The sequence below is a fragment of the Periplaneta americana genome, chromosome 3 (genome assembly GCF_040183065.1).
Source record: "Periplaneta americana isolate PAMFEO1 chromosome 3, P.americana_PAMFEO1_priV1, whole genome shotgun sequence".
NCBI classification, from domain to species: Eukaryota; Metazoa; Arthropoda; class Insecta; order Blattodea; family Blattidae; genus Periplaneta; species Periplaneta americana.
In genome coordinates, this window is record NC_091119.1 from 162270065 (window position 1) to 162297125 (window position 27061).

Here is a 27061-nt window from a genome sequence, read left to right on the forward strand (position 1 = left end):
CATTAGCCTTGATATAACCTTGAAATTGAATTCGACATTGAAAAACGAGATGACAAATTTAATTTATTTGAATATTATTTACAATTAACGCTAATTATTATAGTAACAGAACATAACCTTCTGCGACAGTATTGGATTTATAGCCTCCATGACCTATCGATAGTTGTCTTTCGATTGCATATCCGAGAATAATCGAAAACCTGAACTTTAATGAATAGGTGTACTTTAATGACATGCATTAAGGGACTGCTACAGGTGTATAATTACTACATTTCGGCATGGTCGAGCATAAAAAATTTAGTTCCTTACCTTACAGATGTTCAATTGGGGGACACACGGGACGCATCAAGCCTATAGTCAAGCTCCACGTAGGTACGCTGATTTTCTGACACCCAGATTCTGAGGTTATGTCTGTTCACCTTGCCAGAAAGTTGAAAAGTGGCTCCGTCAGAAAACACCACGGAACGAATAAATTCATCATCGTTTTCAATTAAAGTCTGCATACTTATGCAGAAATTTCTTCGTAGCACTTTGTCCTCTGGTTTTAGGGCTTGCAACAACTGTAGTCGGTACGGAAGAAATCGCAACCGCTTGCGAAGAACGTTGCCTTAAAATCAGTGTACCATTTACGGATTGTAGTTTTAGTAGGTTATTTTACGACGCTTTATCAGCATCTAGGTTATTTAGCGTCTGAATGAGATGACGGTGATAGTGCCGATGAAATGAGTCCGGGGTCCAACACCGAAAGTTACCCAGCATTTGCTCATATTGGATTGAGGGAAAACTCCGGAAAAACCTCAACCATAGAGGATATATTGACCATGTAAAAGCATAGAAATATGTCCGATTCCAAGAAAATACGTCCAATGTAATGAGGTGTTTAACATACATAAGTAGCCATGTATTGTGGGTCCCTATCACCACGGCATGGCGCGTCCTCAGGTTGCGGATAGAGGAGACGGCCTCCAGATATGGAGGGTAGCTGCGAATATATTGAATAAGCAGTCGTGGACAGCCGATAAGGGGTGGTCCTCCAGCTTGGGGGTTGGGCGAAGGGCTAACAACCCATCACCGTAAAAAACAGCTTGTTACGTATCCCTATAATAAGCCTCGGAATAGGACTGATTCTCTGGCACGACCACAGCAAAGGAATAAGGATTTGAGATTTGGCACTTGGAACGTAACTAGTCTTTATAGAACAGGAGGGGTAACATTAGTAGCAAAAGAACTAGCTAGATATAGAATAGACTTCGTTTTTCTATAAGTTGAGTGATAATAAATAAACAGTCTATACAAGACTTGCCTTTTCTAAAACCATGTTGTACATCCAATATATCAAACTATAATATTTAAATAGTTCATTATGAACAGAAATGAAATACATTTTCTGCAACAGGAACACTAGGAACACTACAGCAGATGCCTAACACCAACCCAGTCAATGTAGAATAGAACATCTAAGGCACAACAGTCGTATAAAAACGGGTTGTAATTTATTGCAGTTTTTATGTTAATTTGCTTCTCTCAAAACGATGTTTGTTTTTTCTTTTATTAATTTGACATCACACAGGTAACTTTCCCCGACTGGGAATCGAACCCGGGCCACCTGGTTTCGCTGCCAGACGCGCTGACCGTTACTCCTTAGGTGTGGACGGATTGTAGTTCTATTGGATGAATCTATACCATACTTTGTTCTGTAATGCCGTTGCACATTAATAACCGACTATAGAAAAACGTCGCGAATTTAATTTGCCAACATATTTCGCTTTTATAGACTATGAGAAGGCTTTCGAACGAGTAGACCTAGAATTATTATGGGACATACTATTCAATAGAGGAGTACCTCCACACCTTATCAAAACGATACAAAGTTTATACAGAAATAATGTCATACAGATTAAAATACAAGATAGCACAAGCAAAATGGCCGAAATAAACCAAGGAGTTCGACAAGGGTGCCCTCTCTCACCCACTCTTTTCAATATATGTATGTATATATATAATGTATGTATGTATATATATATATATAGATGAAATAACAAGACTTTGGTTTGAGAAGATTAAACATTTTAATATTGACAATGTAAATTTTACAGCACTTTTATTTGCAGACGATCAAGTAATTGTCAGCCGTAGCGAAAATGATCTGCAAATAGCAATTATTAAATTGAATGAAGTTGCCAGTAAATATAATATGATTATTTCCGCAGATAAAACAAAAATAATGGCATTCTTAGGATCTTATCCAATCAGAACAAAAATTTTACTAAACAATAAAACCATATAACAAGTGAATACGTTCAAATATCTAGGCTGCAACGTCACTTATAACAAGAGCCGAGAAATAGATGATAAGTTAAATGCTTTTAATTATTTTTGTGGAACAATACGTCGAACTTTAGGTATGAAAGTTCGGAAAGAAACATTACTAAAGTTTTACAAAGTGATGGCTTTACCAGCTTTACTGTATGGATGTGAGAACTGGGTTTTAAGGAAGAAAGACGAGAGAAGAATTGAGGCTATTGAAATGAAATTTTTGAGGTTTGTGTACACTACTTGATAAAAAGAGAAGTGAAGACATTAGATCTGAATTGAACATGCATAATATTATAGATATAATAAGAAGACATCAAAACAATTGGAGGGAGCATATACATCGTATGCCAGAAACATCAATTACTAGAACAATATACAATCACGACCCCCGTGGGAGAAGAAACCCAGGAAGACCCACAAAAAGATGGCGGGACCAGTTTTGATTTGATTGGAGTGGAACAGATCTTATGGTCCATACCGTAATGCAGATGATGATGATGATGATGATGATGATGGTGATAGTTTGATGCACTACAGAAGACTACAAACATTCACATCTGCACTGTCTGATAGTCCCTTCACTACTGAACAAAATAACGCATCACAAAACATTATCGTGCGCGCATGCACAATAATCAAACTTGTTTTGTTTGTTACTATAGGCCTACCATATTTTGGAATGGAGGGAGTATGTGGGAATCGAGTTCCCTGTAAATTTTTATGTTGATGGTGGAATATGCCTTAACTTGATACACAATTGTTTTTAGTTACTGTTTTTTATTTGACGACCGGCCTTACTTACTGTACAGCATAAGTATATGTCAAAGTGAAATTCTACTTGTGATACACAGGGGAAACTTTGTTATACCCCTCGTCATATCTAATTCCTAAATTTTCGGAATGGAACATTTAAGACGTATGCAATACAAAACTAGAGCACATAGAGATAGGAACGCTTGTATGAGATCTTGTGTTTTATTGCCTTTTTTCCGCATTTAAATATTTATTCGCTGCAATGAGTCGACTAATAACTTCTAAATTAACACTGATGTAACAGAGAACAACGCGGAGGCACAATTAAGGCGCCTTACCTATTCACCGAACCACACGCAGAGCTGCGCGAGCAGAGGGGTCGCAGTTGTCATTTGTCTCATTAGGATTACGTCACAGAGCTAATTATCGCGCCGTATAAAGATACGCAAAACAGAACAGGACTGCACGTCACTTTCATTAAGACGAATTAGACAGCAAAACGTCTTCCGACCATTAAGGATTTCATAGACTGCTCTTCATTATTTAACTTATAATTAATTCACTGATTATAGGAAACAGACAAGGAAGTTAGGAGCAGAAATACCTCCGATTTCCTTCGTTACTCGAGCGTCTTCACCTCCAGTTACAGTCTTAAAATTTAATACTTCATAAAACTGGAGATCTTCGTTTTAAAACCAAAATGATGTTTCTACTGTCATTTCCTTTGTCTGATGAATACAATAAAGTAAACGTTCTGGTTCTAATAAGAGAACCTAGAAGTTCTTGGTGGTCTAGTGGTTATAATGGATCCTAGGTCCGCGAGTTCAAACCCGGCCTAGGGTGATAAATTTTGTAGGACGATAAAGTAAAGTAGTGTCACGGTGCAAGCTGGAGAATGCCTATAGCTCAACAGAAACACTGGATACTTTCACATCTATGACTGACCCCAAACTATTTTACCTTATTGAGCATTGTGTATAGTCTTTATTTCTAATAGGCTTACTGTTGTCAATTATAATGTAGGCCCTATTGATATATGTTACTGTTACAATTACTATTATATATTGGTGGGGTGTGATTTGAACATCTTGATTTTGTCACTGTGACAGGTATCATGCGCTACTCGAGAATGGAAGCGCTATGCTTTGAATATTGCCTGCCTATATTGCTATTACTACTGCAGACTGTTCCTATTGCTAGTAAGCTAGTACTAGTACTATTATGCTATTATTATTACTACTGTTATTACTAGTACTTTACTGGTTTTTACTACTATTACTTGTATTACTAATATTACTACTGTTATTGCTACATGTTACTAGTGGTAGACTTACTACTGTTAATATTACTACTACGTATTACGCCTAATGCTACCGTTACTAGTAATGTTGATACTAGACTACTGCTATTGGAATTAATAATACGAGTACGTTACTGGTGGCGGTGGCGGTGGTAGCGGTGGCGGTGGTGGTGGCGGTGATAGCGGTGGTGGTGGTGGTGATAGTAGCGGTGGTGGTGGTAGTGGTGGTGGTGGTAGTGGTGGTGGTGGTGGTGGTAGTGGTGGTGGTGGTAGTAGCGGTGGCGGTGGTAGTGGTGGTGGTAGTAGCGGTGGTAATGGTGGTGGTGGTGTGGTGGTAGTAGCGGTGGTGGTGGTGGTGATGGTGGTGGTAGTGGTAGTAGCGGTGGCGGTGGTAATGGTGGTGGTGGTGGTAGTAGCGGTGGCGGTGGTAGTGGTGGTGGTGGTGATGGTGGTGGTAGCGGTGGCGGTGGTAGTGGTGGCGGTGGTAGTGGTGGTGGTGATGGTGGTGGTGGTGGTAGTGGTGGTGGTGGTGGTAGTAGCGGTGGCGGTGGTAGTGGTGGTGGTGATGGTGGTGGTGGTAGTGGTGGTGGTAGTAGCGGTGGCGATGGTAGAGGTGGTGGTGATGGTGGTGGTGGTAGTGGTGGTGGTGATGGTGGTGGTGGTAGTGGTAGTGGTGGTGGTAGTAGCGGTGGCGGTGGTAGTGGTGGTGGTGATGGTAGTGTTGGTGGTGGTGGTAGTAGTAGCGGTAGCGGTGGTAATAGTGGTGGTAGTGGTGGCGGTAGTAGCGGTGGCGGTGGTGGTGGTGGTGGTGGTAGTAGCGATGGCGGTGGTAGTGGTGGTGGTGATGGTGGTGGTGGTGGTGGTAGCGATAGGAGTAGCAGTAGCAGCATCAGCTCTACATTCTTAAATAAGTCATTTACACTTAATACTGTTCGATATGCTTGTTGAAACTATTAAAAAATACTTTACTCATGACTTTTTGTTGTAATGGCAGGGCCCTTATCTTGCTGTTATTTGTCCCGACTCTAGAAGAATGGTTCATAGATGTAGCTAATGCCGAGAAGAGTAGACTTGTTTATTTCGTAAGAGACTACCCAGAGTGCATCACACGCGATACGTCTACATTGCATTCGTAATGAATGGTGATGGTGATAATGGCTATGATGATGATGGTGAAAGAGATGATGATGATGATGATGATGGTGACGGCGATGGTGATGACGATTGTGATGGTCATGATGATCAGGGTGATGACGATGATGGTGTGATAATGATGGTGATGGGATGATAATGATGGTGCTGGAATGATAATGATGGTGATGGGATGATGATAATGATGGTACTGGAATGATAGGCCTAATGATGGTGATAGGATGATGATAATGATGGTACTGGAATGATAGGCCTAATGATGGTGATAGGATGATGATAATGATGGTACTGGAATGATAATGATGGTGATGGGATGATAATGATGGTGCTGGAATGATAATGATGGTGATGGGATGATGATAATGATGGTGCTGGAATGATAGGCCTAATAATGGTGATAGGATGATGATAATGATGGTACTGGAATGATAATGATGGTGATGGGATGATGATGATAATGATGGTGCTGGAATGATAATGATGGTGCTGGAATGATAATGATGGTGATGGGATGATGATGATAATGATGGTACTAGAATGATAATGATGGTGATGGGATGATAATGATGATGGTGCTGGAATGATAATGATAATGATAATGATGGTGATGACGATTGTGATGATTTATTTTAGTAGGTTAATTTACGACGCTGTATCAACATCTTAGATTATTTAGCGTCTGAACGAGATGGTGAAATGAGTCCGGGGTCCAGTACCATAGTTACCCAGCATTTGCTCATATTGGGTTGAGGGAAAACCTCAACCAGGTAACTTGCCCCGACTGGGATTCAAACCCGGGCCACCTGGTTTCACGGTCAGACTCGCTAACCATTACTCCACAGGTGTGGACTTGTGATGATGATTACGATGGTGGTGGTGGTGGTGGTGAATTGTTGGGATTTCACAGGGGAACCGTAGTACCTGGAGAAACTCTCTATGTTGCCTGGACGGCTGGACCACAGGTGTGCTCAACACAAGTTGTAAATTCAATGTGAATCGGTAAGGAGATTTAATGGTCAGGCTGTTGGATTGGTATAGCAACACAACACAAAGTCGAGATAACAGGGAACACTCAGTCCCTAAATAAGTGCAATAAGCTCTTCATGTCTCCGTTAGGAACCGAACTCAGATTCTGAATTGGCCAGAACACCAGAACGAGCGTAGGACCTGGCAAAGAAGACGCGGCGCAACATTTGTATGTGGAATGCAACACTGGTTAATGCTGTGTTTGGACGAATTTAATGAAGCTTAACTAGCAAGTTAACTAGGTTTTTATCAGACGTTTGGGGCGGTAGCTTGACCGAGAGGAATAGGGGGAGATGTCGATAGAAATGGGGCTGGCGAGGGAGGGTTAAATCTAGGTGATTTTTAGTGGAGTGGAGCGTAGCAAGAATCGCAATGTGCCTAACTCGATAAATCGGGACTGCAGGCACAGCGCCGTACGTCCACATCAGATTTGCGCTCCATTATGCGGTATTACGTATAGGTAATGCGTGTTGTTCTCTGCTCAGAAACTTTATGGTTTTAAAAATGTCTAGTAGTCCGAATAAAATTAAACGGACATTAATAGGGGTTACGATTACATCTTTTCGTTATACGTTTCACGTGTTGCTCAACAATTTAATGTCACCATAAGGACATTGTGAATTTTTATTTCTTTAGTTGAAGCTGTTCCACAATAAACCGGGAACGGAAACGAGAACGAGAACGAAAATATTGTAAGCATTCACAATTAACTTTCACGTTCCCGCTCCCGGGCTCCGGAAAGCTTGTCGTAAATTGTGAATACTCACATTTAAATACATTTATTTTAACATTTCCGTTCTCGTTCCCGGTTTATTGTGGACCAACATTTACTTGCCATCTATACCCTCCACATATGGAGGACATTTTGCGAACATGTTACATTATATTACAGACGCTACAAGGTGAGTAGAATATGGAACACGCCTTATTATTTTCCTATTTATGATTTCCTGAACGAACTCAATAGGTCTATACAAAAGTTACAGTAGGTAAAAAAAGACTATCTTCAACATGTTTTGAAAAACTTTCTTTAATAGCAGTATGTTCTTATTTTTCCATTTTTGAATTCCTCAGGTGTCGAAACGTATATAGGCCTAATTATATATATATATGTATATATATATATATATATATATATATAGGCTATATATAATATGACCTACTGCCAGGAAGTCAAAAAGAAGATAGCAATGACCAAGGAAGCTTTTAATGGAAAAAGAAGCATCTTCTGCGGACCTCTGGAAAATGAACTAAGGAAGAGAGTAATGAAGTGCTTTGTAGGGAGTGTGGCATTGTATGGGGCAGAAACATGGACAAGTGAAGAGAAGCGAATAGAAGCATTTGAAATGTAGATATGGAGAAGAATGGAACGTGTGAAATGGACAGGAAGAATAAGAAATTAAGCTGTGTTGGAAAGAGTGGGTGAAAAAAGAATGCTGCTGAAACTGCTTACGTCAAATTGTAGGGGAAATTCACCCCATTCCACCCGCCGCAGCTATAGTCGGTACCATCACTAGCTTTAACTGCTGCCTTTTCATAGCCCTAGTTATTCAAGTATAACTATAACACATTTCAAGTGTACAATTCCTGAGTAAATTGATAGCCTACATGTGTACTGAATACGAACAGAATCCTCCATTAGGAGAAATATCTGCATATAATCGAATGGGTATACAAACATAACAAAGGGTATGACCTAAACAGCTTTTGCGGAATGTTGAAAACGTAGCTATATATCCTTGAAAATCTAGAAATCTTATTTTGTTAGAGCATTACAATTAAATTATTTTTCTAAAGAGAAAGTAAAATGATTCAGATATTTCGGAGATTTTCATTTCTTCAGCACAGGAAATAAAATTATCTCTGCGTTCTTTTCTTTTTATCACCTTAAAATTAAATATTCCAAATTATTTTCAAAAATTATATTTCCTTCTTTCTCTCCTTTTGGAGAGGTACTGCGTAATAGTGGGCACCATCGCATTCGGGACACGATGGCTCAAGCTCTGAGGGATCACGGCTACATCGTCTATGAGGAAGTTTCTGGTCTGACCAAAAATGGCAATACTCAGCACATATATAATTTATCGTTTAAACTAAACTCCAAATCCGGAATAATCTAGTTTGAGTCTCATAGTGGCCAGCTAGAAGAGGTCAATTTCGAGAAAAAAGCTATGTATGAACTCACGATCGATTATTACAAAGTAAAATATAGACAATGTAACAGTAACAGGGTTGATGATTGAAGTACGGGGAACTACAGGGACATCATTTTATTTTTACTTCAATTTTTATTGTACCTGAGTTTATGAATGTACTTCACTCCCACCCCTTCTACTAATGAAGTTTCAACTGTTCTCCAGACAGAATTAAGGCCGCTTATAGTAAACAGCACTGAGTTACTGAGTATAGTACGTTCCAGAAATATGTTCGCATTTTCCAGTGACGAAAGAACTTTTAATATTGAATCATATTTTCGCAAAGGTACTGTCCGTTTGCCTACGTCGCATCCTGATTTCCCCCACCTGCTTCTGCACGGCCCTCTGTAAAACCAGGTCTGTCTTAGCTCTTTTCTGAAAACATTAATTTCTGTTAGGAATTGGACGTTTACGTAATATTATATAACTGTTTAAAATAACTTAAATAAAAGGGCCTCGTTAAGTAATTAACTGTCACGTGATTTCCCTCCATTCTACGATCCTGTGGCATAACCACTTGGACGGGCAGTAGATAACATGTCTGAGTAATTTTATCTGTGCTGGTCGGGCAGAAGTGAAGATTGAATTTACAGTACATAAGGTACTCTTTTATAGAGTAGGTACAGAATTATTTCAACATGAGTTACTAGTACGAAGGACGAAACTGGTAATTGGAATTAGATGCAATAGTCTATATGCGATAATATGCACAAAAGAACTGAAGCCTGTAGGCTATCGAAATGAACGGCTACCATTTTCAAAAATGTGTTTAAATATCCATATTATGATTATTTTTCAATTGAACTTCATTCTCTATATTGTACGCTAATGGGCTGTAGACAGTATAATATACACTGCATAATGAATACGTTCGCATGGATAGCTCAGTTCGTGAGTAAAAACACTTATTCTTAATACACTACTGCATTTTGATTAAATAAAAACCTAATGAAAATTATCGAATTCAAAATCGCGATATTTCCTAGTTTACGTAAATTGATGAAGTACTTTTCTTCCCTCCTATACCTAGTAAAGTGATTTGTTTGTGTTTTACGCCAGTATCATCGAACTCCAGTTGTGGAAGGGGGTAGCGAACGGTTTTTCCGGTTCTCTAAAGGTATAGCCAGGTTAATATTAAAAATGTTAGTAAAAATAAAATGATGTCCCTGTAGAATAGGTAAAAAAAAAAAAAAAAGCTGGAACAGTTTATTTGAAACTGTTTCACAGTTGAAACTGTTTCGATACGAAACACTTTCGTGAAATAAGCTGTTCCAGCTGTTCCAAAGAGTGTTACACTCCTCCAACGATCCACGTGGTTCCAAGAGATAAGCAGTTCAATTTCTAAACAATTTTCCTCTTCTTTGCTGTCTGCAAGGGCCACGTGTAGCGCTATCATTGACCTCCAATCGAAAGTATAATTATATATAATATTATCCATGTTCCATACGGCCTTCGTGCAGCAGTAGCCTATGTAGGATCGCGCAATTTAATTGTACGAATCAAATTCCATAATAAATCTGATATTAACCATTAGCTGTCCACTGATGGAGAATATGTCCATCGTGCCCTAATTATTAATATACCGCGAAAAATATCATCGGCTAATGTCATCGTTATTAAACTGCTTTACTATTTTTTACTAAAATCGATTCATTTTGAATTGTAGGTATTTACTGTACCCTTAACAGTAATCTACGAAAAATGGCTTTCGTCGTTATAATACACTGAACAGCTTATTTATAGACGATTCAAGGACTTTGAAACATGTTTCCGAAGCAGTTTCTTTGAAACTGTTATTTTTGAATAGCTTCGTTCATGAAACAGTTACAGTCGAAACTGTTTCTTAAAAAGAACAGTTTATCTCATCTCTAATTTTATAATTTCTGGACATCAATAGGATTTAGTTAAAGCACTCCTTAGGTTAACCATTGTCGCTATTAAAGGGTTTGTTTCAGTTTTGAGAAATCATCTTTATGGGTTTAACAATTAATGTGTTGTATTTAAGACTGAAGATTGTGATACGTATAAATTAAAAAATTGTAAGCCTCGTATTTTAGTTTGTAAACATATGTTTTACATTGATTAAATTTAATTAATTTATAACACTTTAATGGGGGAAGTTTGTAGTAATAAACTACTGTATATATAGCATGATCTTAAAAAAATCGCAAGGAAACTGTATTTCTGGTATGAGACAAGAAGTATCTGCGGTGTACTTTCGTTGCTTGTATCAAACTCTTCGTAGAAGGGGAAATGAGAGGCAAATCTTGTGCGTCAGATACTTTTATTATGTGTTGGAATTTACGGTTTACTTCAGGCGAACTTAGCAAGAGTTCCGCATCCACGGTGTAGGTCAAGCGGTAGCGCGTTTGCCTGCTGATCCGGAATTGCGCTCAGGAGTGCATTTGATTCTCGCTTGGACTCATCTGGTTGGGTTCCTTCTGAGGTTTTCCCCAACTGTAAGGTGAATTTCAGGTAATCTATGGCGAATCCTCGACCTCATATCGCCAAATACCATCTCGCTATCACCAATTCCATCGTCGCTAAGTAACCTAGTAATTAATAATAATAATAATAATGATTTATTTTAGCTGGCAGAGTTAAGGCCGTAAGGCCTTCTCTTCCACTCAACCAGCAAAAAGTGTATATACATATGCATGAACTTACAAAGAATCCAACAATTTGATTGAGATGAGAGTTACATGTATACAAAAGTTATTTACAAATTAAACAACAAAATACTATGAACTATTAATTAAACACTGAAATAAACTGTGTAGCAGAATTAAACTAAAATACATAGAATGTTAATATATTTCAAATAATATTAGATAATAGAAAGAGATTATTACGAGACAATTAAAATACAGCACAATCAGGATGATGTCTAAAGAAAAAAGTAACAATGTAGTCAGTGATAGTTTAAATCAGTATGATTGGAGTGAAATGCTAATAAGGTTATCTTTTAAGCTGTTCTTAAAGGTGTTTATTGTCTTGCAGCCCCTAATACTTTGTGACAAGGAATTCCATTGACGCGAGGTGGATATTGTAAAAGATGATGAATAACAAGATGTTCTATGAAGAGGTATACTTAGCGTGCCACAGATAAGTGATCTGGTATTTACGTCGTGGTTAGAGTATAGATAAGAGAAACGAGACGAAAGGTAATTTGGTGTTGAAGTGTGCAGAATTCGAAAGAGTAAAGACAAAGAGTGTAAAGTTCTACGTTCTTTAAGTCGGAGCCACGAGAGACTTGCGAAGGACGGTGATATGTGATCATACCGTCGGATGTTGCACACGTATCTGACGCACATATTCTGAGCTCGCTGTAACTTGACTGACAATTCAGAACTTAGGTCACTTAACAAAACGTCACAATAATCGAAGTGCGGCGTTACTAGGGTTTGCACTAGGGTAAGTTTTAGTTGCTGGGGCAAGAAGTTTCTCAAGCGACTCAAACAGTGAATGGAGGAACAGATTTTTTTTATCGTTTCTTTAACTTGAAAATTCCAACTTAGATTATTATCAAAAAAGAAGCCAAGATTTTTTACGACAGATGAATAAGGGATTAGCGTGTTGTTAAGAGTAACAACTGAAAGATTACTGTTATTAAGGGAGTTAACTAAACGCTTATGTCCAATAATTATGGCTTGAGTCTTACTTGGATTAAGTGCGAGTCCGAAATTGGCCGCCCAAGTGGAGACAGTGGCTAGGTCACAATTTAACTTGTCAATCGATTCATTGATCGTATTGGGTCTGGAATGTATGTAAAGTTGTAGGTCGTCGGCATAGAGGTGATATCGGCAATACTGTAAGTTCTTTGATACGTCATTAATGTAGATAGAGAAAAGTAGTGGACCTAATACGGAGCCCTGCGGTACTCCCGCCTTTGTGCATCTCCATTGGGAGAATTGATTATCAAGTGAAACACACTGTTGGCGGTCACGTAGGTAGGAGTCCATCCAGCTCAAGGTATTGTCTGACAGGTGCAAAGCCTTCATCTTTGCAAGAAGCAAGTCGATATCAACAGAACCAAAGGCATTGCTGAAATCGAGAAGAGTTAGTGCCGTTACTTCACCCCTATCCATAGCTTCACGGATGTCCTCAGTCACTTTAAGTAGGGCTGTAGAAGTGCTGTGTCCATGTCTAAAACCCGATTGATAGTCATCAAGGAGTTTGTGTTCGTCGAGATAGTTCATAAGTTGTCCATGTACAATATGTTCTAATGCTTTTGAAAGAGTGGGAAGAATTGATATCGGTCTGTATTGGTTTACTGTAGAAGGTGTGTTAGATTTAGGTAAAGGTTTCACTAATGCCATTTTCCAGAGTGAGGGGTAGGACCCAGTCATAATAGATGCATTGAATATATGTGTGATGGTCGGCAGGATCACATCTATTATTTTATACAGGAGAGTGATATTTATATTGTCTATACCTTGGGCTTTAGATTTCATATGTCGCAGGGTCTTCATTACGTCAGTCGGGTTAATGTATTTAAAGAAGAATTTATTGATACAGCTTCGTTAAATAACTAAGTAAAAAGGATCCCAAATTATGGTAAACTATTTTATTATTATCATTATTATTATTATTATTATTATTATTATTATTATTATTGTTGTTATTATTATTATTATTATTATTATTATTATTATTATTATTATTAAAATGTAACAATTATATAATCGATAGCAGCGAAAAGAAGACACTTTCAAGAACTTTGGAGAAGACAAGGAGTAAAAGAATAAAAATTTGCCGAACATTCATCAAAACTTCCAGTTATTATGAGGATGAATGGCTTGTCTGCAATCTATAAGAAAAAGTAGAGGCGAAGAACACATGCAATTGATCAAGGAGCGTTTCTTTTCTTTCACACAGGGTGTAAACGATATAAATTGTCAAAATTATAGCCTATAGATACAGTACATATCGGTCTGCTAAACAAAAGTCTAGTGAAATTTAATTGTTTCTTATAATTTAATTTTTTATTTGTAAAATGATATGTTTTTTTTTAATTGATAGTAGTGTAATTATTTATATTTCGTCTGAACGTGAATGCCATAGCCAGTGACCTTGCGCTCAACACATACCAACATACAACAGACACACAACAGAGTATTACTCGACCAAGGCCAGTGGAGTCCTGCTGCCCGGAGCTCCACTTGTACTGCCCCTGCGTTCGTATAGGGTCATCGCTATAGTTCACATTATGCCCGCAGCTCCACTCGCCTCGGTCGAGTTATAACAAATGATTACTTTAACGTACGTATCATTCAAAGTAAATAATGACAAACTATTCTCATTTTCAAAACAGTTAGCCTACAAAAAAAAATTTTTTTTGTGAAAACCTTGACATTTACAGAAAAGCATTATTTTACTTTTTTCTTCAGTTATTTGTGCTCTGCCACCAGTGTTTTTTTTTTGGCAGTTATCGTTTACACTCTCTATAATATTGTGTATTAATCTTTATTCTGTTTTTAAATAGAAAGCAATGAGATCTTATATATTTATTTAAAACGATAATGAAGTATGAGCTCACAACTAAAAGAGAATTAAAATTCTTCCTGACGGCCTAGATCAGTGTTCCGCAGCCTTTTTATACTCACTGCATACCCCACATGGGTCTAGACTCAACACGGCACACCAAAATATTAATCCCCTCAAAAACTTTGATGTGACCCTCTTAATATAATTACGTAATGTAATTAAATTTATTATTATTGTTATTATTATTGTTATTATTATTATTATTATTATTATTATTATTATTGTTATTATTATTATTATTGTCGTTATAAAACAGAAATCGACTCTTGCATTCATTAAGAATTTATTAACTTTAATTCACTGTAGGAAATGCGCATTTTTATTACTAATATTAAAGTAAATAACTCTACTCATACCTTTAATGTGATACTGGGACCTGCTTAGCTGCACACAGGTGGCTGATCTGTAGTGGAATCGTTAACAGCGCAAGCCTCATTTCTTCATCGATGGATTTGAGTCTCCCCCTCTCTGATGTTTTAATTTTCAGTTAGCGTCTAGAAGCCCAGTTCACACACACACATATGTAGTTGAAAGTAGTAATAACATATTAACTGCCATCTCGGAGATAGCCGTGTATTCACTCCTTGTTGAACCAAAATGTTTGCAAAGGCACTTTGAGAACTTTTAATTTCAATATTCTGTCGGCTTTTAAGTCTGCTAGCTCCTCTTGTACGAGTATATTACCTTTCGTCTCGTTTCATTACCTTTCGTCTCGTTTCTCTTATCTATACTCTAACCACGACGTAAATACCAGATCACTTATCTGTGGCACGCTAAGTATACCTCTTCATAGAACATCTTGTTATTCATCATCTTTTACAATATCCACCTCGCGTCAATGGAATTCCTTGTCACAAAGTATTAGGGGCTGCAAGACAATAAACACCTTTAAGAACAGCTTAAAAGATAACCTTATTAGCATTTCACTCCAATCATACTGACTTAAACTATCACTGACTACATTGTTACTCCTTCCTTTAGACATGCATCCCGATAGTGCTGTATTTTCAAAATTGTCTCATAATAATATGTTTCTATTATCTAACATTATTTGAAATATATTAACATTCTATGTATTTTAGTTTAATTCTGTTACATAGTTTATATTTCAGTGTTTAATTAATAGTTTATAGTATTTTGTTGTTTAATTCGTAAATAATTCTTGTATACATGTAGCTCTTATCTAAATCAAATTGTTGAATTCTGTGTAAGTTCATACATATGTATGTATACTTTTTGCTGGTTGAGTGGAAGAGAAGGCCTTACGGCCTTAACTCTGCCAGCTAAAATAAATCATTATTATTATTATTATTATTATTATTATTATTATTATTATTATTATTATTATTATTATTATTATTATTATTATTATATTATTCGGAAGATGTTTTGAATTCACAATAAATTAATCACAAACCCAGTAAAAATCTTGAACACACTCTCCGAAATAATTCTTGAACTTATGCTGAAAGATTACTAAATGTTCTTTAATTAAGTCCATCAACACTTTATTATCGTCAGTTAGGGGCCATACAGTTGGGAACATCTCAAACGACCCATTTTCAGGCATTAACAACGTTTCAGCTATTATGTGCATGTTTTTTTTTTTTTCCTTTACGACAAGTTCGGCTACCTTATAGCTAGCTTCCTGTACTTTTTTGTGAAACCTGTACCGACATCGTCATGAGCTTCACTTGTTTCTTTTATTTTGTTCCAACAACCGACGATAATAATATACATCTTTGTTTGACAGAAAGGAATGTTTTGTTACCAAATATCGTTTCAATTTACTGGGAACCATAGCATTACTGAGATTTTCACCACACACAACACACTCGGGGATTGGGCATGTTTTGTCAACACACCATTTTAATTTCAATTAATTTTCGCGTCACACCTTTCATCTTGTGAAGGCACACCGGTTGCGGAACACTGTTGTAGCCTATAAGTTTCGCTTGCAACATACTGCGCTTGTGCAGTAAACAAGAGCCTCTGTATAATATATCGTACGCCCAGTAAAATATGTCTCACTCGAAAATTGTGATTTGTAAAGATACGCTATATTCTAGTAAAATACTGCTGTAAAAGTGTAATAATTAAAACTTCGTTGAATTGCCACACGCAGCATGCAATCAGGTTGCCGATGTACGGTAGTATAGAAGAGGTGAGCGACCTCCCGGTCTCGTAGTATAAGCAGTTCATGTTAAGAGATGTGACCGGTCCAAATAGATAGAGCAGCTACATCTAATGTATACCTATGTAAGCACTTGTTTTTGCATTAATGTGGTTGGAATACCTAGTCAAAGCTTAACATTTGTTCAGTGCAGACAAGAATTCAATCAAACATACTACACTGAGAGTGTTCCTGTTCCAAACAATTGCCCCTGGAATATCCTTACCCCCGCAGCCAGTCTTGACCCGTTGGGGAACGTGGTTGGATGCTGTTCATTATTATGCAGAACATTACTGCAAAATAATGGACGTAATTGATGCACTGGATAGCACAGACAGTTCCGCTGTTGCAGCTGTAAAATCATTGCCTTCTGAACAGCTATTGTAAGATATTCTGTTCATTTATTCTAATTTTAAAATCGTGTCCAAAAGCATCATCCTGTTAGAATTGTCTAAACTACAACTCTCAGAAGCCCTTAATATAGCGGATAAAGTATCACAAACCGTTATCCAAAATAACAATTCACTAATTTCAGAAAAAATGAAATGTAAGTTGAGAAACATTATTGCTAAAAATTCTGCCTATTCACAACTTCGTACTATAAATGATGTACTTTCAGGTCACGACAAGACATCTGAAGTTGGTGTACTAAAAAGTATAGTGACTTTCCGTTCTTCAAATATGTACGTATTATATCGTGTGATGTTGAACGTACATTTTCCCAAAATAAAAACTGTTTAAGTGACCATCTGAGAAGGTTACTTTGCAGTTGCTAAAAATGTACGTAACTCTTCACTGCAATGCACATATTCAAGGATGATGTATCTTACATTAAATTTTAAGAGCTAATATATCTCACTATGAAATAATTGTGTATTTACATGTTTAGACATTTCCTACTTCAATGATCATTCATTACATTTCTTGAACGCAGGATACAGATTTTATTGTAACCGCAGTATACTGCTCAGTGTTTACATTAGGGGCATACTCCATCCGTTGCACGTCCCCTTCTCATACAGTCTATACAGCGTGCGCACAAAACCTTACGATTCTCGTGGCAATTCCACGAAGTCTAGTAATAATAAACAGGTACCAAAACCTTTCATAATTTACTAGGCATTTTATTATTAGAATAGTTATCATATCTCCAACCAGTAAAACAATGTTGGAAAAAAAAATACTGAAGTAATAACTTATGTAATGTTCGACATACGACAGCACTTTACTGGGAGTGCGATATGCTACTTGTGGATAGTCGTATGAAATTGTTGTCTACATGCAGGTGGACTCCCATCAAGACTCGCTTGAAATTTTAATTCCATATCTGTAGGCCTACATAACGCGAGACAAAATTGTTCGCTTTATAGCCGGGTACCAGCGTAGCTCAGGCGGTAGGCACGTTTGCCTGCTGATTCGGAGCTGCTCTCTGGAGTGAGCTCCATTCCCACTTAGGCTGATTACATGTTTTTTCCGAGGTTTTTCAATTGTAACACTAATGCCAGTTAATCTCGTAGCAAACCCTTCGTCCTATTTCGCCAAAATACCATCTCGCCACCGAACGCTAAATAACCTAGTAGTTGACACATCGACTAAGAGTGTAGGCCTAATTGCAGCCTTGTGTGTATTCTTCGTTGAGATAAATAATGTTAATGCTTGTCTCATATTAAATTAATATCAAATGTCCTCTGACAAAATATAATTATAGGAATCTAATCTATTTCAAATAGACTTTCAACGACTTTATCAAGTAAAGACTTGAAGGGAAGATCTTAAGTTAAAAATCTATCTTTAGTAACACGAAAATTTTATCTGATCTTATGTACAATTTATCGCTATTTTCATTTAACATTGTTAAAATACAAATTAGTGCTAACTATAGTGGGTCTCAAAAGTGTATAAAATGGCCACTCCACATCCTCCGTCGCTCTGAAATCCTGTTAGCAGCAACCTGCCTCCAGCGACCCGTAAAACCAGTCGGATAAAAAAGGGGGCAGGGAGGAAGAGGAGGAGGTGGAGGAGGAGGATAGATTGGAAGAGCGCTGGGGAGCTAATCAAAAACCCAATAGTGGAGTGTTTGACTTGGAGACTGCGGCGGGATGCGGCTGCAGCTGACTGACTGACTGACTGACTGACTGACTGACTGACTGACTGACTCACTCACTCACTCACTCACTCACTCACTGACTCACTGTCTGACTGACTGACACGCTGAATGACTGATTTTCTCACTGAATGAATGAGTTGACTAATTAACTAATTAAATTAATAGATTGATTTAATTAATTAACGGATTAATTTAATTAATTAATACATTAATTTAATTAATATATTAATGACTGACTGAAGAACTCGCTGACTAAATAAATCAATGATTGAAGAAATTACTGACTGACTGAAGAGGTCATTCAGTGATGGACTCACTGACTGATGAACTCACTAACTGAATAACTCAATGACTGAAGAAATCACTGACTGACTGAAAAGATCATTCAGTGAAGAACTTACTGACTGAAGAATTTACTGATTGATTGACTGACTAACTGAAGAACTTACTGACTGAAGAATTTACTGATTGATTGACTGACTAACTGAAGAACTTACTGACTGATAAACTCCTTGACTGAAGAAATCACTAACTGCCAGATTGACAGACTAAAAGAATTCACTAACTGAAAAACTTCCTGACTGAAGATTGACTGAAGAACACAGACTGAAGAACTCACTAACAGAAGAAATCTGACTGAATGATGAACTCGCTGACCGGCTGATTAGCCTACTGAATGAATTTATTTACGTATTTATTTGTAATTAATTAATGAGTGAATGACTTGAGTAATTAATTAATAACTTGTTGCATGACTAAATAAATGACTCACTGACAGACCTTACTGACTTATACGTAGGTCTACTCACTGACTTAATACAGAACTGATTTAAAATTGTTCACTGACTCCCTACCTGAAAGACTCGCTGAATGACTCCCTATCTGAAAGACTCGCTGAATGACTCCCTATCTGAAAGACTCGCTGAATGACTCTACCTGAACAACTCGTTCAATGACTTCCTACCTGAACAACTCGTTCAATGACTTCCTACCTAAACAACTTGTTAGCTCTCTACCTGAACGACTCGCTGACTCCCTACCTGAATGATTCGCTGACTCGCTAACTTCCAACCTGAATAACACGCTGACTGATTCCCAACGTGAACGACTCGCTGACTGACTTTCTACCTGAACAAATCGTTCGATGAGTTCCCATCTGAACGACTCGTTGACTCCTTATCTGAGTGAATCCCTGACTGACTCTTTACCTGAACGACTCACTGACTGACTCCCTACATGCACGAGTCACTGTCTTACTGAATGACTTAACTGACAGATGAAATTAACTAATGATCTGGCTGACTGATAGATTAACTGACTAATGGCATAATTTACTCGGATGACCCTTTTGTCTCACCCATCTCACATGTCCCTGATCTGATTCACTTTACATATTTAATCCGGTCTGGCTGACCTAACTGAATAGACCAACTCATTGACTGATCTGACCTCATCTAAGTATGTATTCGTACAAAAATGTGTATGTATGTACGATTAGATATGTATAGCATGTATGTATGTAATGTAATGTATACTGTACAGTATATGTATTGTATTGTATGTGTGTATCTATGTAATATAATGTATTTTATGGTACATGTATGTATTTATGTATGTATGTATGTATGTATGTATGTATGTATGTATGTATGTATGTATGTGTTAGTATCATTGACTGAGTAACTGATTAACTAGTGACTGAATTCATTTGACGTATTTAGTCATCCTGATTTTCACTTTCTGACTCAATCCCACATTCAGTTGCTTACATACTCAGCCACCCACTCTGTTATCCATATGATAGGCATATATAGAGGTAAAGCTAACTGTGATTCCATCAACTGAAATTTATATAAACATGTTTCATTCAGTGAAAACTACGTTAATATAGAATCCCTAAACTTCTGATGACGATGGACACCAACTTAACTTCGTGATGGTGCTAGAGTAAGTGGCTGATGCAGTGACATGAAACAACGGCCACTTCTCGCTAGTACGCTGTGAGCTGTGAACTCAAATTCATATTTTCAAATGCAAGGTATAAATTAAAATGAAAAAGGCAGCCTTTATTTTAGATGTGGAACGTCCGGGTCTCTCATCTTTTCACTTCTTAAGACAAACAAAGATTAGCTCTAAGTAAATCTATTATTCGAGGTAAAACTGTAACCGGAGAGTATTAGGCCTATATATTCTTAATTATGAACTAAACTCGGAAAAAATTGTGGATAAATATCGTGATAAAACTCCCAAAGTTATACTGTCCTTGCAAGACAATGAGTCAGCTCACAAGTCCTTAATTTGCGTTTCAGAAAATTGATGAAGTTGGCTTTGAATTGATTGCCTATCCCATATATTCGTTGAATTTACCCCCACAGAACATCTCTTATTTCCGTAACTCAGAAAACTATTGGAAGGAAACAAATTTCATCGAAATTTGGAATAGTAAGTAGTGTATTGTGGAAGAGTAGTTTTCTGACCAACACGAATAATTATTTGGTGGTTTAGAATTGCTTTAAGACCGTTATGCCAAGTATATAGAATTAAAATATATGTGAAATGAATCAAAATTTATTTTGAAACTAGCTAAAAGCACCCGGCGTTGCACGGGTTTTCCTTTCTGCTTCTGTTTTTAATTAAACTGCTTATTACATTTTCGGAAATCTCGGAAACCTAACTATAGACGACCAAAACGAAATGCCTTTACTAAGCTAAGATTAATCTTTACTTAACTTCACGTACATGAATTGATGAACTCCTTAGCGAAATGCCTGCCAGCGTTAACTCAATTTAAAGCAGTTGTAAATCAGGCACCGAAAAGAAATTATATCATAATGTGCCTGACGTTCAAGTTTTTTTTAAATTTATATATTTATTTGTTTTTATTTATTTATTCTGGTGTAGTTAAGGCCATTAGGCCTTCTCTTCCACACCGCCAGAAATACGAATAAAATAATAGAAAAATCAAACTATGAACAAAGTAAAACCCAACGAAAATATGATTCCTTTTCCTCTTTCTGATCAGTTTCAGCATCGAATCAGTATGTACATGTATAATTTAATTTATATTGGAAGATTTTTTTACCCCTTGACCGCTGTACACCCCTTATATCATACCCAGTTTTTTTAAATATGACTTGGAAAACTATATCTCACAAATTCAGAACATATTATATTAATTCTTATTTTATACACAGAATACAGATACAATATTATAAACTTGCAAGAAGTAATTTTTTTAACATAAAGACTAATATTCTGAGAGACATATGCTTAACGGTATTTTAGAAATTAGGAGATTGTTATTTCCATAACGCATAACATACTACATTTGCAAAGTGATTATACAGATAGAATTTCGCAGTAACATATTTTCGGACGTGAACAACAATATTTTGAGAGACGTATATATTTTAGAACTAGCTGTACCTGTGCGCTCCGCTGCACTTGTTAGAAATAAATATAAAGTAATTACATAATTAAAATAGGACATCTGGTCCAGGACACATTCGTGTTTGATAGAAGGATAAATCGTTTAATATGTCACTTAATTTAAATTGTATTTAAATAATTAAAATGTGATCATTTGTAAATGAATATACAGAATAGCCTATCAAGTTTTCTGTGCATAGGAAGCTATTTTAATCTTACCTAAGCTCGATTCACTCAGAAGTTACTGTAATAACATTATAGCATTATGTCCATCTAGAGAATCTACACTTTCCAATGGTAAAATAATAATTAATTATACAAATCGGTTAATTTAGCTTCCGATATTACTTCATACAAACACAGAAACATTCTCTGTAGGCTATGTTTAATAGTTTTCGATTGTTGTTGTCCAAGGCCCCTTATAGACGAAGTCATTTGTTTTTATTTAATTGCAGCGCCTTATATGGCGTTATTTTAATTTTAAAACTCATTTATCTCATTAAATATCAGTCCTATCAAACTTTTGCAAAGAATAAAACTTATCGGAAATCATTTTTTTTAATTTTGTTATGTAACATTTGTCACAAAAATCAATAATAAGGGAGATATTTCGATTTATTTAATTCAAGCCCCCTTATAACCCCCCTTTTAAATAATATATTTTGAATGTCATATAGCCTAAAATCTAAGTTACAACGAACTTAATTTATATTCCAATTTTCATATAAATCGGTTCAGCCATTATCGCGTGAAAAGGTAACAAACATCCAGACAGACAGACAGACAGACATACAAACAAAATTTTCAAAAAAGCGATTTTCGGTTTCAGGATGGTTAATTATACATGTTAACACCAATTATTTTTGGAAAATCAAAAATTACCAGAAAAATTTTGGTTACAGATTTATTATTAGTATAGATACCGTAACCTTACAGGTGGCAGGAATACAAACTAATGATTTTAATAATGGTGTTAGTAGGTAAAACAACAGCGCCATTTCCGAATGGTTAAAATGTATGAGAAGGGATAAAGCTGTAAGCACGCGAAGTATTAGGACTCGAGAAAGATACGAAGTAACGCTGTGTGTGCAGGACAGGAATAATTCAATAATTTCATGGATATACAACGCTTAGAAATGCCGTTGATATGTTCAACGTGCGTGACCATGTCACTAGGCTTCGCAAGCTATCTCTTCGGTAAAGATTAACTCGTTACATATTCAACGTCAACGGACATTGTCAGTATTACGATATTCTGCCGTGACATTTAGTGCTAGCCAACTGCGAAATCCATAGCTAAAATAAAGCGGTTTGGAATAACATATAACTATGCTGTCATGTACTATAAAGTAGAGAAAACGTCCAAAATTAGACGTGATTTTCGGTGCTTGACAGTTAATGACAGTTTATTTATTTATCACTAATTACAATAGGCTACTGTATTATGCTCATTTTGGCAGCAGACATTCATTCCTATTGAAAGAACGTATTACATGTTACACTTCAAGATAGCGTCTTTTGACTCGGTAAATATTAATCAATTAATAACTAGCCACCCTACTCAATTATCTCCTGGCTTAGTTGTCTCATAAGTGGTGCCTTCTTGTGAGGTTCAGACCTGTCTTCGGATAGTTGATTAAACATAAACAATTACTAAATTCAGATCGTTATACCTACCAGAAATTCGATTCACAGGTTTCATTCTTACCCCTATGGCCGGCAAACAGTGTGTTTCATTAGGTGATTGGTTTTCTTCTTTGAGGTCAGTACAGTGTTTGGTACCATAAGATCAAATGAATAATGTTATTGCTGAACCAAACGAAGACTTTGACTGGGTATCAGCATGGGGAAAACAAGGTGATCTAATCATAAACCTAGAAAAATCACAGCCAATCGCATTCATAACTCATTTTGGAACTGACATCTTCATCGCTACAAGTTTGGTATCCGTAGACTTGATTTATCCTCATCAGTAGATTTTAAAAAGAGATAAGGATTTGATTAAATCATCAGTCCTCCAGTGAGGGTGACTACAAGGATCCTGAATACAAAACAGTATGTTTTTAAGTCGATTAATTAAAAAAATACTAAATTTTGGATTAGGGTTTGATGCCAAAAGTCATATTGACAAAATTATCTTTCTTGAAAGTATAATGATATTGAATGATATGTAAAGAGTCTCTTAGGATTTGTAATTCAAGTCTTTTGTATTTGAAAGATTTGGAATTTTAATTTCACTAATATTTGGTAGGTAGACTGTGGAAGAGAACCTCTCGCTCCAAATAACATACCTTTGACGACCCACTGATGTTATATTTAGAAGAGAGGAAAGATAACTTTTGTTCGTAGACTATTTTATTATTATTCTAAGCATTTTGCTTTGTTCATTTTAATAACGTCTCGAAACCTATCAGTTTTATCTGTAACTGATATTTGGCCTACAGTCGAATCTTTTTAATTCGAACTCTAAAGGGAATTTGAAAAATTTGGACACACCTTAAATTCTAATTAATCAGAAAATTATGATTATTTTTAATTCATATTAATAAAATAATTACACACGAATGTGCAGTATAGTTCACCTTAACTACTGATATGTTTATCCACATCTACACAAGAATTAGACTACCAAAAGAAAAGAACACGACTTTCTTTGCTGGCGTTAAAGTTATGCAACTTACGCTCCATGCTCCGACATTGTGAATACACAAGAACCAGTAACACGAAAATACCGGTATACAATAATAACGATTTTCATAACTTTGATCTCTTCCAAGTTATTGACTGGCGGTAAACGGGAAGAGACACATATACCTGTAAACTATAACGTTGGACATCCCGCCCGTTGCTCTTTAGTGCGGTCAGTCACTCGCTAAGGTAGGAAATCTGTTAGCAGTACAGCCAGTGCCACCGTTTCTCGAGTATGAAATAAGTAATGGGAACGTTGAGAGCGAGTATCTTATCTTTACCACGAAATGTGGGCCAGAAAGCTGACAACTGTGCTTGACAGATTGCTGACGTCACATCTGTTTAGGAGGTGGTACCACTCTTAGCCAAAGTGGCAACAGATGCCACTGACTGGACAGTGTACTTAAGGACACACACCCAGAAACGTGAAGTGCGAGTGTCTTACCTTTGACGCAGTGGGCAGATTGCTGACGTGACGTGTTAGGTGGTACCGTTCTCAGCTGCATTGGCAACAAGTGCTCACTGACTGACTTTTTACTCAAGGACACGTGCCAAAAACGCTGGCTCTGGCTATAGTAACGACCTTTTTCTGTTGTATCACCTGTCGATATTATGAAGTTTAAGACTAGAATTTGAATTCTTTAAATCGCTAGTAACTGAGGTTTCCATGAAACTCTTTTTCGAACTCTCTCGAGAATTCCAGGTTGAACACCATCTTTTGAAATCAGGAAGTCCAGGCTTCGAATTATAGAACTACAATTATAAGCGTCGAAAATTAGAATTCAGTGTGTATTTCGAACATTGATTTAGGCTACTAAACAGGAATTTCAAGGAAAATAAACATATATTAAAATTCTCCACGTCGAATTAACCAATTTCTGCTATATTTTAAAATATTCTATCATTTTCACACTTCTTTTTTAGTACAAAAGTATATGCCCACTAATTTCTTTTTTCTGAAAATTTCATTTCAACTGCTTTCAGTCTGTTCTTTTCCTGTTCGAGAGAGCAGACTTACAATGGAAAGTGCACTGTAGACACTTACTCCACAATGAATTTGCACTAAATATTTATTTGGTACTCAATAACCCTATAATTTCTGAGGACTTCGTAATTTTTATAAACATACTTTGTTATTTACCTACGTATGATTATCAACATTTAGGCAAATTAAATTGATACTAATTCAAAAATTTGTAATTTACTGTAATTCTTTTCGTGCTCTATTCAGTACTAAGAAAGTCATTGTGTTTTGGATTATTCTGGTGATATTTCCAGTCGAAAATTTGTTGCTTAATGTTGCAGTGTGAATATTGCCCCCTGAAAACGATCTCTTATGTTGTTTTTAATCGGTTATTCAAGACGCTGTACTATGTGCGCTGTTAAATGGAGTCGATGGAATTGATAATAAAGGGATGTAATTTTGACATGAGTCCATGGATTTGCTATATATATTAGCTGAAATTCATTTTAAGGTTGAGATTGATCTGAGAATAAACTCAACCAGGTAATTATTCCAACTAACATTTATACTCATGCCCTGCAAGACGAGTCTCGCTTACTAACCTTTATACCTCACCAAGGGATCTGTTGTGCATGCTCTGGCAGAGGACCGGGCGATTGTATAGCCTATAGTTGGTTATTGACTCAATAATTTATTTTATCAAAATGACATACGTGAGATAACGTAGCCTACATAATCTACCATTTATTTCTGGAAAAGGACGTCCTTTATGCGACTACCACTGAGATGGAAATGTGCTTCGTCAGACGTGCATGAAGTGTCAATAAAGTCATCTTCATCCAGGCGATTTAAAATCTCACAAAATGTCCTCCGGTTGAGTATATCGCAATGTTTTAATTAAGTACTATCTGAATTTTGTGTGAATGAAAATATAAGTCTCTTGAACAAATGGGGCAGGATCATAGAGTCGTAAATGAAATTGACGAAATTCATGTCTAGTAGACTCAAAAACTGTCGTTGTTCGTGTAAAAGTTTTTAATTGCAAAAGCGTATCTTGCACCATTCTACCTTCCCATGATGACTAAACGACATCGTATTGACAACAGAATGTGAGCGCAGTTCATCGTCCCTCAACTGTGCTGTGAGAGATACGCGCTCTTTAACATCGCCCGTTCTTCTGCCGGATCCTATATTAGGCTATTGAAATGTTATATTTGTTTACGCTTACGTTATAGGTAAGGACAGGGGCATATACATTTATATACATGCATATCTAGTTACATACATAGATATATGCATACTTCAGAGCAGCTATGGGGACTATCAGCAAAGTAGGGAGGGAACGTTCCTACCCACCCCACATTCGTTTGATTGACAGGCGAGGGGTAAAGCAGTTGTTTTGCTAAGTCAA

At 36.7% G+C, this 27061-nt stretch overlaps 1 protein-coding gene across 1 annotated transcript in view; it reads left to right on the top strand.

Moving 5' to 3' along the window:
• The first annotated feature begins 5504 nt into the window (after window positions 1-5504).
• The window catches only part of LOC138697070 (homeotic protein ocelliless-like), an 82352-nt gene continuing 60795 nt past the window's right edge, over window positions 5505-27061 (top strand). The window contains exons 1-2 of the mRNA XM_069822666.1: window positions 5505-5645; window positions 6364-6483. Of these exons, the coding sequence (XP_069678767.1) occupies window positions 5505-5645; window positions 6364-6483 (261 nt within the window). The remainder of the gene's footprint in view (window positions 5646-6363; window positions 6484-27061) is intronic.